Source organism: Aricia agestis, chromosome 9 (genome assembly GCF_905147365.1).
Source record: "Aricia agestis chromosome 9, ilAriAges1.1, whole genome shotgun sequence".
In the NCBI taxonomy this organism is placed as follows: Eukaryota; Metazoa; Arthropoda; class Insecta; order Lepidoptera; family Lycaenidae; genus Aricia; species Aricia agestis.
The window spans coordinates 17,931,471-17,946,073 of record NC_056414.1 but is presented as its reverse complement, the minus strand read 5'-3'; the positions used below and the strand labels follow the sequence as shown (position 1 = coordinate 17,946,073).

Sequence of the window (14,603 nt, the reverse complement as noted above, 5' to 3'; positions counted from 1 at the left end):
GCGTCATCTATGAAGCTACTGGTTCCATTCACCGAATATCCTTATAGAATGTTATTTTTAATCCTTTTTAGTTATGTTACCTTAAAGTAGATACTCATGACGTGTCTCCATTTGTCTAAATTTTGTAAAACTTGAAAATCATGGTAGGTATAGCTCGGATACGTTTTGCAATTTTGGCTTTTAAAAAATCTTCCTCCTGGCTTTTGGATAGGGAAAACTGCATAAAAACCTTTACTCTCTCTTTCAATGGTGGGAGTTTTTTAGAGTTCCGTAGACCAAATTGTTAGTTACAGCGGAGCGAGGAGGATAGACAAAGTTTTAATTGGGCACCCCGCTGGAACGCGCGGCATTCCGACGACGACCACTTTTTACCGACCAGCAATCCCGCATGCTAAAGTTTGGATCGATGTTTGTCCTATCGAGTCGTTTGTTCTGTGTAGACTGTAGACCCTAGATTTTGAAGCCACGATTTTAACAGGGCGAATAAAATATAGAGGCAGATTGACACTTTATAACACACATTACACATTTTTCGTGATAAACAGCGCAAGCCCAATATAGTAGGAACTCTGGAGCCCTGTAGCCCGTAAGTGTTATAACGTGACTCTTTAAAGTTTTATATCATTAGAACAGAATATTTATACTGGCTAGCTAAGATTCCAATGCGTGAGCGTCGAGCGATAATGTGCGTTGTTACGTAGAGTTCGCACGGGTACAAAAACGTTAATTAATGAATTTTGTCTCCTTTTTTTTATTCTGCCTTTCATATTAACAACTTTTTTAATTCCTGAGTCTCAGTTACCATAACAATGACGAAGCTATACCTATATTTCGGCGTCAAGGTTTCTCAGAACAAATTCCCACGAGTCAGACGAGTTCTAGCCTAACCTAGTTGTTCCATCACGCAGACTAAATAGAGACATCTCGTCAGTCGAAAACGATATCCGTCATGGGCGCGTTAGCTCGGCGCTCGACAATGTTGGGAACCCGCCGCATTAGGTCGGCTCTGGAAAGCGGTGAACAATGGATAATGGATATTGTGCAGCTCCGCGAACCGCTGATCCCACAATCCATAACGCCTCTAATGGCTCTGCTAATTGCATAATTGTCTGGGACTCTCCCTGTAGCCATAAAATACTAGGCAAATACATAGTAGTAGGTGAAAGGGTGTTCTTGAAAACTTTGTAAGGGAAAACATATTATTATGCTGGGTCGGCTAATGAGCACACACTAAATTAGCTGTTAGGGTTAGGCTTAGGGCAAACCCAAACGAGCGTAATTTGTGAGTCGCAGAATTTCGGTTCGGTAGAATTCTGCTGCCTTCAGTTTCATACAAAAGTCCTGTTTGATTCACACGAGCGTAATTTTGTGAGTAATGATTTGAATGAAAAGATATTTTCGCGGCAGAAATTCTGCGACTCACTCACAACTTACAAATTACGCTCGTTTGGCTTTGCCCTAAGCCTAACCCTAACAGCTAATTTAGTGTGTGCTCATTAGCCGACCCAGCATAATAATATGTTTTCCCTTACAAAGTTTTCAAGAACACCCTTTCACCCACTACTATGTATTTGCCTAGTATTTTATGGCTACAGGGAGAGTCCCAGGTCCTGGACCATCAATTTCTCAAGATTTCCATCCAGTAGAGATTCCCAGACAATTATGCATTTGGCTTCACCCTTAAGGTCTCATAAGAGATAAGTTTGAGAAAATGAAAATTGTGGCCGAAGCTAGCACCATAAAACACAATCTCATGACACTTGAGTCTTGACAGGATGGACGAGTAGATATTGCCGATAGTAAAAGATGAACAGATGAACATAAGTATCTGTTCATCTTATATGCTAGGTAATAATTTTACGAAATGTGTTATCTTTTAACTACATATTTTTAACGATTTGTTTAGGTCATAAAAGTTCGTGGCATAAATTAAAACACAAAATATTTGCGGCTAAACATTTGGATATAAAACTACAGAATAGTAAATAGTTACTACGTAAATAAAACATTTACAAAATTTACATAACACTTGACCTTTTTACAATAATATGTACTTTATACAAGATGGAGATAATGTTTTTCAAGCGTCCGTTACAGGATGTGTTAGCCTTCTGTAAAAACATACTTTTTTTGGCTAGCTACAGCGTATTAAAAATCATTACTTAACCAAAATAAAATATATAATACTGCCGAACATAGAACCTCTTCGTTTCTTAGAAGTAGCAGCCAGTACGTAGAGCGTGCGCGTACGCAGCGCTTGCGTCCCGACTCCCGCCTCCTGCCCGCATGGTGCGTACACGGTACGCGTGGGCTGCGTGCATTACTTGCATGGATTATGTAACAGACTTTAATCAAAAATCTACATCGTGTTCCCGACACCGTTAATATTCATGTATTATAATTTCACTTACTATGTAGGTAGATACTTCAGATTAGTCACAAGGGAATTTGAACATAAGAATAGAACATTTTTAACGATAAACTCATAAACATACGTTAGTGTAGATAACGAAATTTTGACTACGAAATTTCTTTCAACTCTATTAAAAAATATTAAATATTATGTAGTTCAACAGTAAGGTTAGAATTTAAAACATCTTTTTAAACGGTTAATATTTTTTTACACTGTAAATTAATTAAATCCAGAATTAAGATTCTGAACCATTAGTATTATCCATTAAGTAATTAACTAACAAAGTTGGCAGTCATAATAGTAGATTTCGTTATCTGGCATCTTCAACTGTGTAATTACATTTTACGTGTGTAAAAAATAACTTTGTGTTAATTTATATTTAAAAAAATTATTTAGTTATAAAAATTAATAACGATATTACCGTGAGTATCATGAAGTTTAGAAGTGTTGCTAACAAACAAAGGGGTTTAAACAAATAGGTGTTTAGGAGTTCGAGGTACCAGGAGGTCAGAAGTCGGCAGGAGACGACGGGGGTGACCGCTCACCAGTCACCGCGGCCGGCAGATGCGCCCGACAGCCGATTAATGACCCCCCCCCCCCCCCTGCACCCGGCCGCACCACCCCGCAGCGTCCCACGATAAGCTGATTACAGGAAACATTTCACGGACATGTCCCCCTCTCAGATTACACCCATTAATTCTGCCAGCCTGATCCCCAGACTTTGCTTAGATCCTTAGAATATTAATGTAAGATAAAATATTGTCCATTTAAAATGTTACTTACGCTTTCGGCCTAGGATAAGCATTAAGCAGTGGCTGTCGGTGTAATGGTATTTTTGAAACAAAAACCATGTAAAGATCATTATGAAATCAAAGACGTTTAACGAAATGAGAGCCATGTATTTTCATACAAGCTATTTACAAAGTTTTTCCTTTAAACTAAAGACTTTAGGCAGTCTACGTACATCGAAGACAAAATATTCCATTGGAACTCTTCTAATCTCTTTCTAACAAAATACATACATACATAATTGATAATACAATATCAAACATACAAATCTATGGGTTATTACAAAGTGTCATCAGCAACTAATTTGCGAATTTACTTCTTGTAAGTTAGAATTAGTAGAGTTACTACTTTAGGTGACTCGGTTATAAAGTCCATAATAAACGAAAAGCATAATAAACGTACTTTACGCGTACCTACTCGCTAGGGGCACTTAAATAGTTAAGCAACCATCTAAGGCGAGATGAATCTGATGTCATACAAAAGAACTCGTATTTTCGACCAGCACCGAACCATTCTGTACCTTAACAGCGCTACATAGAGCACACAATCGAGAACGATTCACGAAGCTTCAATGCTATATAATTAGACTTCAGAACATTAGGTATATTGAACTAACGCAAATTACAATAATATATTCGCGTGGGTTTAAATTATGGTCAGATAATATGAAATATTAATAACGCCTTGTCAGTTTTCATACCACGATAACGAAATTAATAGCAAATTAATGATCTCTTAGCGGTGACTACGGTAAACTATGCAAGAGACAAATTGCATTAAAGCTGGATAAAACTGCGAAGGTAGAAAACGAATTCTTTGCTCAGTGTTATAAACATAACGCATAAGCATGACGCAGATCATAAACTCTCATCAATAAGACAATCCAGAGACGGTGTGGAACTGTCGGTGACGTATCTGATTACCGAAGACAGAGGGACTGCGGAACATGTGTTGGGCAGCGACAGCACGTGTGCCATTAACTAACCATTATCCTGAGAAAACATTGGGCTATTGTCTAGCGGACGACGTTGATGGATAACTTTTTGAACTTGTACAACAGCTCCTCGTAAAACAGGGAGAATTACCTATAAATACAAAAGGATAGAGGATAGCGATACCATTTGAAGTATTATCAGATTTCGTCGGTGATTCTTACTCGTATATTTTACATTTAAACAATAATTCACTACAATTATTATTATTTATATTAATAAACAATGTAGCTATTGCATCACCTTGGTAACGCCAACCACGAATACATTCAAGACCGATATTTCCTCGAGTTTTTCAAGCAGGATATAAAATTCCCGTAATACATAGTAAGTTTTTTAAGAGGAACGAAGTAACTAGCATTCGATCGGTTAATGTGACGAGTCATCAAACAGATCGAAGGCTCGATCGAGACCAAAAGAGTGTAAAGTGGGAGATATGACGGGTGCTATTCATCGGGTGCAATGGCGTGTGACAGAGGTCGGAATTCCTCGCCAGTCGTCCGCACCGACACCTAAACGTCTCGCTTCGGAGGTTTCTTACGAGTTTCGAGTGTAGCACTTGAGGAAAACATATTTACAAAAAGTGTGCTCGAATTTTTTGCCCGAAAACACTTAATACCTGTACAAACAAATACGGCAGCGCAACGGTTTGTTTGAATTTTCATCGCTAAGGAAAAATTAAACTGAAACCTTATGATCGTAGTTATTGTTTAAGTATAAAGATAATTCGTACATAGATTTTGAGGAACAATATTATTCGCTGCCACTATAATGGCCCCGATGTTTAATGTTGATACATTAATTTAAAAACGTATGACCACTAAATAAAACGAGTAATTTAAAAACCAATCATTGGCGTTTAGATAACTTCTGAGTAATCTCTCATTAGACCATCGGATCTGTGAACGCAATTTTGAAAAAAAACCCCTCACAGTGGAATATGCACGTTCAAATAAGGAGTGGACGTGGAAATGATCAATCGGCCTGATCGATGTAATGACGGGATAAACCCGTTCCGACGCCGCTGATCCGTGAAGCAGCGCATAAGGCGAACGTTGACGCGTCCATCGACAGCAGGTTACGTCAAGGGGGTCTCACATTTAGATGATAGTAGGTGCAAACACTTTAAGATTATCCCCGTAGAAAAAAACTTTTGCACGCTTGAATTTCAGAAATTTCACGTAAAGCCTTTGTCTCTTATGCTGATCCGTTTTGGAATGTCAGGATTGAAGTGGTAGTAGCTTATTTAATATTTTGTTAACTTTCCAAAAATAGCTTAGTTAAAATTAGTAGTAGTACACTTTTTAAAAGATTAAATATTATTAACTTGTCCTGGCGAGTACGATAGCTGAAACTGACTTGCAGTATCCTGTATCCATCCAGCCGTATTAACCAGCAATTTAGTAGCGTTGACGCGATCGATGGTCAGTGCAGTATGACGTTACCCGTAACCCGGGCATTAGCGACCACCATTTGTCATAGGGATGAGGGCAGACGCAACCGCAAAAACGGGCCGAGCCCTAGATGTCCCTGCGCTTAATGTTCGTGTTGCTCGTTTAGGGTGTTGCCCTTTCATTAACGACCGAAATTATCACTTTGTTAAATCTGCGACTGTTGTCTACTAACTGTCCAGATTTCATTGCTTTTACACCATTTTCCTGTTTCATTAAACCGTTTGACTGGCACAAAAAGTTATTTTTTAACAAAATTTAGTTTTTTTTTTTGATTTCGCTACATTTCATTCGATTTCACAATAATGACTGGTCACTATGAAAACCAATAACATCTAGAATAATCTAGATTATATCACAGATAGCATTCCGCGTAACGAAAATCCAACTAAATATTACATTGATACTTGCGAGCATGTCGAATATAGCTATTAAAACCTTCAACAATAATAATTTCACGCTACCGAAAATCTGTGTTATGGAAGGGTCAGGCGACGCACCGGCCCTTCGCGGCCACAAAAACCCTCCAACTATGTTTAATATTAAAGCCGGCGCGCGGCCGCCTTTTTGCCAGCAAATCCAAGCCAAATATTTTATATTCTTAGATGCTGAATACCGCCCTAATCCCTTAAGCATTTCAGATTACAATTTGACGGGAGAAAGCTATTGCAAACTCTAAGAGCCGCTAAGAATTTGAACAAACGGGATTAGTATAATTTCTTCTTTCCTCATGTATTAAGTATAAACCTATTATATGGGTAATTAGTAAGTAGGGTCTTCTAAAACTCCAATACGCTACTCAGAAGTGATGTCTGGTCATCGCGTGCTTCCGCCGCGCCGCCGCCGCGCCGCCGCCTCGAATTATGTCGTCGCGGTTTTAGCGGTTATCGATCACAATTACACGGGCCGAGCGATTATATTTCAGATAATAATCGGTTTGTCACACTTCCAAGGTGCGCGGCGTAGGATTCTGTAAATATAGAACACAATGCGTCCGTTTTCCATAACTGGTCCCTAGCAAAAACTAGTGTTTCATCCCTGCCCTATCTGGCATTTAGCGCAGGGCTGCCGCCGGCCGACGCGACTCGAATGTCGATTATGTTTCCATTAGTATTATCATAATTTAATATTATGCTCTCCGCGTAAATTAAAAGTATAAAGGTTAATTGGTAATTAATAGGGATTACTTTATAAGGTTAGCGTTTGCATCTGGCTACACTCTATTATCGTCTTTAGATAATACTACAAAGCATAAACGATCATAATTTAAAAAGTTATGTATTTCAAGTTTTCTTACTTAAAGATGCTTAAAGTCTTCGATAATACTTACTATTCCGTTTCAGCCCTATAAAACTTAATAGTATGAGGCATGAGCTTTAACAACTTTATTTTCGTCGTCTCTACTTTCTAGTCTAGTCTACCATGTCTTACACTGATGCTGCTCAAAACAAAAAATATTTTGCTTTAAGCAGCAATATTATTTGATTATTTTTATGAATCTTAAATGTACAATGATCCATAAAAATAATAATTTTACTACATAATATTACATTCGTTTAATTTAATCCATTTTTTGTTTACCTTTAGATATTATAAATTTACACTTTTTACAAGTCAAGGTTACCTAAAACCAAATACTTACTATCAAATCTGCTATCGGTAGGTAAATTTTGACAGTATGTCTGAATATGTGTCCCGAAATGGCAGCGGCAGCCCTGCCGGCACATAGAATCATTAGCGGCGGTCGGTCGTTTGTTAGAGGCATCGCGGGCCGAGACGCGTTTTTGTCCCCGCGCCAAATTGCACCCACAATACGTGCGCCTCCAAATTGATTCAGAATTAATTGATATACGGATGGTAAACGATTCGTATCCTAATTCCTAGGTTTACCGGCGACGTTATTCATAGTGATACGCATATAACCAGAATTGAGGCAGCAGCTCTACAAAGTGAACTCTTAATTTACCATCGATCGAGATGTGGAACTATCTGCTATATTTACAAAGGCAAATTCATTTCGGAGTCGCAATATTTCAGATCGCAATCTCGATCCCAACAGGGAGTACCGTTATGGATGACAAATTTTAGCTTGGACAAATAATAATGTGAATTGTAAGCCATAGATGCTAAAATATCCCTGAATATCGTTATAATGCGACTGAATACAAACAAATGTATGTACGGCTAGATTAGTCCCTATACCTCTTTTTAATTTCATAGCAGATTTAGTTATTCAACGACATAATTTGCCTTTAAAATCCCCTGAAGGCGAAAGGGTTTTGTAGGAGTCTTAATTGAGGCTTCACAGGATATGCGCTGGTAATGGGTTATGGGATATTGGCACTTTATTACGGGACATCAAACATTCCCACCATTGCAACTAGTCCGGGATCGATAGCGGTAACCAAACACAAAAACTCTTTGATATTATGATTGCAAAGAGCTTAAAAACAATGTAAAACTATCTGTAAGCCAGTAAGGAAATTAATCAGTAATAGGAACTTTCACCTGTCCCTCAAACGTAGGACTTTTCTATTCTGCTTGGAGTGGGATTATGAATTCTTCGCAGCATTGCCGGTGCTTGCGCCACCGCCGATTATCGACTATTGAATATTGAGCAATGTCCATAAATAATGCACAAGTAGGCTGCACTGCCTATTGTATTCGACAAATTATGGTGGACTTACAACATCGTGACGTCACCCCTCCTAATTACAATGATTTCTCTTTAGAATATTATGACGAATACGAGATCTAAGGGCGGTGGTTATTAAGGAAGGAATCGCGGGGTACGTGTAGGATAGGATTCCTATGACTCTCATTATCTATTTCTTGCTACGGGTTTTATTACTACAGGCTACAGCTATAGTCCGTGCATTTCACGAAGGCGCGCCCCACTATTCCTTCTAATCGTTTATACTTTATAGTATATGTGTGCAAGCTTTCGCCAATGTTTGAGTGTTATCGGTACACACTAATTACCTATGAGTGCACGCGCACACTTCAATAAATAGACCAATTAAAGAAAAAGCGTCACGGTCAAAGGGAAAGATGCTCACCCGAAAATTGGTGAGGCGCGTCTTCGTGGATTGCACGGACGGACTATTAACTGCTGTAAGACAATATGTAGATATATACTTTTGTGTTTTTTAGGGTTCCGTAGCCAAATGGCAAAAAACGGAACCCTTATAGATTCTTCATGTCTGTCAGTCTGTCCGTCCGTATGTCACAGCCACTTTTCTCCGAAATTATAAGAGCTATACTATTGAAACTTGGTAAGTAGATGTAGTCTGTGAACCGCATTGAGATTTTAATACAAAATTGGGAAAATTATCAAAAATTTTAGGGGTCCCCATAGGTACAACTGAAACAAAAAAAATTTTTTTTCATCTAACCTATGCGTGTGGGGTATCTATGGATAGCTCTTCAAAAATCATATTGAGGTTTCTCATATCATTTTTTTCTAGCCTGAATAGTTTTCGAGAGAGACACCTCCAAAGTGGTAAAATGTGTCCCCCCCCCCCCCTCCCCCCCTCTAACTTCTAAAGTAGAGGCATGATAATTCTAAAAAAAAAAAATATGATGTACATTACTATAAAAACTACTAATGAAAATTGGTTTAAACGAGATCTAGCAAGTAGTTTTTTATACGTCATAAATAGTAAACCTTTATTTAACTTTCATTAAATCATCTGAAATATAAAAATAAATCAAAAACCTTTTAATTTTATAGAAATAAACCTTATTGCTGCTAAAACATAACTAAATAGTGAACCATTTTTATCTCAAGAGCGCCTCGCCTCTGACCAGTGAACCGAGATCATTGAAGGACAGGCTGACTTATCAACCGGCTTTTCTAGGTTACAATAACTAGCTTCTCGCAGATTAGGAGGAAAACAATTTCAATAATCTGAGAGCACTAGATTGCTCTCAACTCCTGTTGTAAAAGAAATTTACATTCCGTAACTTAGGGTCAATTTATAATAGCGCAGCTAGTCGAAGTTCGGCGAAGCGAATTCCCAAAAACTGAACACAGAAGATTCAACCTTAACTCCAAAACGTAACGCATTACTTCTGCGAGGCCAATCAGCGTTGGTCGGGACTCGGGCGCATTCACGCGAATTCGCGCAGATGCGCGTGCCTTTTCAATTTTTTTGAAGTAATAAAGTGCGTTAACGCTTTGGAGTTAAGAATGAATTGGTTATGTTCAGTTTTAATAATTCGCTTCGAATCTGCGTTAACATAAATTGACCCTTAAGTAGGAACTTGCGACATGTCATGCCATTTAAATATTCACGTTATTTCTCTCATTCTTCGAATGAGAAAGAAGGCATAAAGTTTTATGTTAAAATTCGTCAGGGTGTCGAACTCAAAGAATTTTTTAAGGGATTTGTCGGTGCTGGGGCCAAATCCCTTTAATCGACAGCGACTCATTAGAGGAGTCGCCATTTCCACACGAATTCACTTTAGATGAAGGACTTATAGGATAGAGAGAGAGTTGTGTCCACTGTTTGGTACTACTAATATATATTCTGTGCCACTGTCCACAGCTGGAGACCAATACGATGTTATGATTCTGGAATCTGGATTATCTATAACTCTAGTAGATTTTTAATGTTTTGTGAAACAAAGCTGCTCACGGTTTAGATGGTTTAGATTCCAATTTCCAACAATTTCCATGTTACTATTCTTCTTTGGTGGAATCACTTATTAAAGGAATTTGTCAAGACTCAAGAGTACACGTCTAACATGGCGACAAATTAAATTCTCGTTACAATACCACAAAGGTTACGATATTAAATTGCCTTTTACATTGCAACAGCTACGTCTTCACGCTATTCCCTCATTATAATGGTACCAGCGCAAGTGGTTCCACCGTGGTATCACTTTACATAAGGAACTTTAGGTAAATTACAGTCACACAACAATACATTCTTCAGTTTGGTCTGTCCTCAAGAATCTTTCAATCCTCCTCAAATAACTCGGTCTATATGTAGAGGTATCTTGGTTACAAGCTTAACTCTATTAAGATCGTTAAAACGATACCTTATTAAATCCCTAATTTAATCCTTCGATAGGAGTTTCCAAGAATTGCTATTGTATTCTATTCTTGTCGCAATCACCGGTGCTCGCGCGGGGCTTGATGGGTTAATTTTTACTAAGGGCTTTCTTAAAAAGTAATTTTGCCACAATTAATAAAAACATACGACTTACGAGAATGTCGTATGTAACACAGAACAACAACTTCACATTGAATGCTTGCAAATTGTATTATGTAAATTGTATTAATTCGCTAACTAATAACTAATAAGTAATAACACAGTGTCGAGTTAATAGCCCGTCACCAGTGCGCTGGGCCGCTTCAATAAATACACTTTTTACACCACAATCAATTCTCTATAATTGCACATTTGAATAAATGGGAGGGTTACATAGACGGCTTTTAGCTTCGGGGTCTCGATTCTCGTACCGGTCGCGCAAGCTGTCTCTACCGCACCTACACATGCTCCCCCAACCCTCAATCGCAAATGCGAAAGCTTGAGATCGAAGGCTATCAAGGGTACCAGAATCGAGCTCCAGCCTCTAGCTGCTTAAATCTAGAGTCATAGATTGTATAGTCGTACCGAGTCTTTCGTGAGATTTTCTATACGATAGAGAAGAAGAGAACTCGCCAAGGACTTTTGCAATGCCGCCTATCGAGAAAATGAAGAAAAAGGATAACACTGTCTCGTTTCCCGGCTTCGTTGGGTTGAAGGTCACTATATTTTAGAATTTTGTCATATTTTTTCGACTTGACGCCTAATTCTTAATCGTTTATCGTAAAGACGTTTTCACTGCAGCAGTAAAGCCATTGTGCCGCCTAACTCCTAAGTCCTTAAGCTCTAAGGAGTAAAGACTGAAGACTGAAGCGGTATATTATAAACATTGGTAAGATCCTAAGAGATAGGTTGCCTAATTGGCCTCTAAGGTACACCTTAAAGAGGTAAAGAGGTGGTTGGTGAAAACGGGCGTTACTAGAGCTGCGTTTAAATAGAATATGATATTTTTAAGGTTTAAGCTTTGAAGGTCGTGACTCGTGTCTAACGTATAAGTACAGTGTACCGAGTACGCACTACGCACCAACGTTAATTAATACAGCTTGTAATTTCGGCTTCCTACTTCGCCTGTCAAATTAATAATTGCGTTTGATTGATACAGCGCTCAGACTTGGACTTTGGTCATAATTATTAGTGGACTGCTAAATCACAAGTAATAAGAGATCATCTATTACTGGCGCAAAGACAGACCCTGCCGAGTAGTAGGGCCTGTCCCTACGCCAGTATTATGATCTCTACCAATCTACCACTATCTTTTCCCGCGTTACAGCCTTTTTAGGGTTCCGTACCCAAAGGGTAAAAACGGTACCCTATTACTAAGACTTCGTTGTCTGTCCGTCTGTCTGTCTGTCTCCAGGCTGTAACTCAAGAACGGCTATAGACTGCTGAAATTTTCAAAGATTATGTATATACGTTGCCGCTATAACAACAAATACTGAAAATAAAATAAAGTTAATATTTAAGGGGGGCTTCCATACAAAAAACACAATTTTTTGTCTACTTTCGCTCTATACCGGTACGGAACCCTTCGTGCGCGAGTCAGACTCGCACTTGACCGATTTTATTAACGAGTGTTAAAAAGGGCTTTAACTCGATAAAGAGGAAAAATTGCTGCAGAGCTGGGAAAGAATAGCTTGACTTCTGCTACATTTGAAGAAAGCCACCTTGTTCTATCCTATGCCTCTCCTAATATCCCACAACCATAACCATGGTTCGTGAAAAGATGGCGACGAGATTCAAGAAAATGTTATTATAGTACGCGTACGCGCGAGAAGTAAGTAGTAACGCGTACGGCGGAGGTATAGCATAAGACGTACTTAGACATACAAAGGGAATGTCGAGGTGAAGAGAGTAAGTACCTCCTAAAAGGCCCCACTTTAGGCCATTGGGGTCATTTCGGCAAAATGTCTTTCAAGGTTTGAAATTGACTTAATCATAGATGTTTCTTTCTTTTTTAGAGATTTGTTAAAAATGTATGTTGTAAATTAAAACTTATCCTAAGTTTATGAAAAATGTGACAGGACTACTAGGAAAGTCAAATAATATTTCATAATATTATACAGTGTGTAACAAAAATAAGTGATAATACTTTAGGGTGTGTACGTGTTCCTTGTGGAGAGTTAGCAGCTCTGAAAGACGTTTTTTTTTTTTACTTTTGTATGGGCAAGGGCCCGAGCGTCACAAGTTTCCCCATACAGAAGTGAATAAAATTTTTGGTCTTTCAGCGCTGCTACTTTCACAGTGAACTCTCTACAAGGAACACGTACACACCCTAAAGTATTATCACTTATTTTTGTTACACCCTGTAAATACAAAGGATGCTCATAGCTCATGAGGTATGATACTTAAATCAACATGGAATTACCATAGCGGCAACATTATCCTGAAATACTGTTTCCACAGAACTACAGTATATACATTGGCTGTGGCGTGAGAACTAGTAAGAAAAATAAATCAAAATAAGAGAAGAGTAAACACTTACCTCACAAATAACTGTTCTTGGTTGTTGACTCTCCATGATACCACCGTTGCACCTGGATAACAAAACACAACTTTAGTACAAATACAAATCAAAGGATTATAATATGAAAAGTCTACTAAAAGGTATCTTTAAATTAAGAGGAAAAAACTATTAGAAGCATTAAGGGCCTGTTTTACCACTGCCTGATAAGGCTATCCACCAATTAACTTGACAGATCCAGTAAGGAGTATCCGTCAAAGAAGTTCTGAATAGCCTATTAGGCACTTTATCAGAAAGTGGTGAAACAGGCCCTAATTATCAAGGAAGAAGATTAGCTAAACTAGGTTAAAAAGTCAATGGTCAAACCAGGACTTGCAGGACAGGATTACTAAGACTTTTCTGTATGTCCATTTGTCACCTGGCTTATTCATTAAAGTGTGATAGCTAGTTATTACCTTTATTACTATCTACAAAACATGTCCCTCAACAGAAATTTAACAACAGTCAATATAATAATGGAGGTCGAGGACGTCGTGAACTACATCAGTAAGAAGACATCCCACCACTTGAGGGTCGAACGTCTGCTGTCTCGCCACAAGGTCAACTTCAGTTCCTGTGTGGTGAGAGTACTGACGCATTCTGTCGACCTTTGAAGCGGAGGAATTCTGGCCTACTAATGTGGTCTATCGAAGGTTCGGGGGGAGACTCCATACAGCAGTTTAAAACAGATTACATTTATGGTTGTATAAATAAATTATGTAATTATATCTATATTTAAGAAAAAAGTTGTTTTTCAACAGAAATGTTAGCAAGTATACTTGTGATGAATATGCCTTTATTGATAACATTTTGAAACTTTTTAATACAACTTCAAGTAGAGTTAATAATTTCTGCAACAAAGCAGTCAGTAGTATAATAAATCACGTCCTAATGATTTGTTAATGTTGCTAGACAGCATATGATCGTTTTTTGTGAGTACATCAAATAACTACTTACAATTTGGAGGCAAGTATTACTTACTTCCTACAATCTAATACCCAAGGTCAGAGTGCCGCCGACCACTTCATAGTCAAACTCGATCGAAAAAAACTTACGTGCGCTATTCACGAGACATTCTCAATTTATATTTTATCATAATAAAATACGAAAATCGGTTCAATTTTTTTTGCGTTTGCGGCATCAGTACTTGTAAAAAAGTTTAAAAGTTCCGCGCATCGCTTCCAAAATTATAGAAAGATCGATTGGTCCCTAGAAACCCATCAGGATTTTATTAAATATTAATCCAACTATGGGAGCTATTAATTTATAAATTAAATAAAGCACTTACCGAAAAGATTTACGGTACAAGTTGTATTGTTGCCTCTATCGAGAACGACAACACTCGTCGCTGCCATTTTCCAA

The 14,603-nt window shown here is 38.2% G+C and overlaps 2 protein-coding genes across 4 annotated transcripts in view; one reads left to right on the top strand and one right to left on the bottom strand.

The window, feature by feature from the left end:
• The window catches only part of LOC121730747 (28S ribosomal protein S31, mitochondrial), a 22,002-nt gene extending 20,014 nt beyond the window's left edge, over positions 1-1,988 (top strand). The window contains exon 7 of the mRNA XM_042119904.1: positions 1,978-1,988. The gene's annotated coding sequence lies outside the window, so the exon portion shown is untranslated. The remainder of the gene's footprint in view (positions 1-1,977) is intronic.
• The window catches only part of LOC121730750 (glucose-6-phosphate 1-epimerase), a 23,111-nt gene extending 8,508 nt beyond the window's left edge, over positions 1-14,603 (bottom strand). For all 3 annotated transcript variants that reach the window (XM_042119908.1, XM_042119909.1, XM_042119910.1), the window contains exons 1-2: positions 14,530-14,603; positions 13,224-13,275 (exon numbers count right to left, since the gene is read on the bottom strand). In XM_042119908.1, the coding sequence (XP_041975842.1) occupies positions 13,224-13,275; positions 14,530-14,596 (119 nt within the window). In that variant the 5' untranslated portion in view covers positions 14,597-14,603. The remainder of the gene's footprint in view (positions 1-13,223; positions 13,276-14,529) is intronic.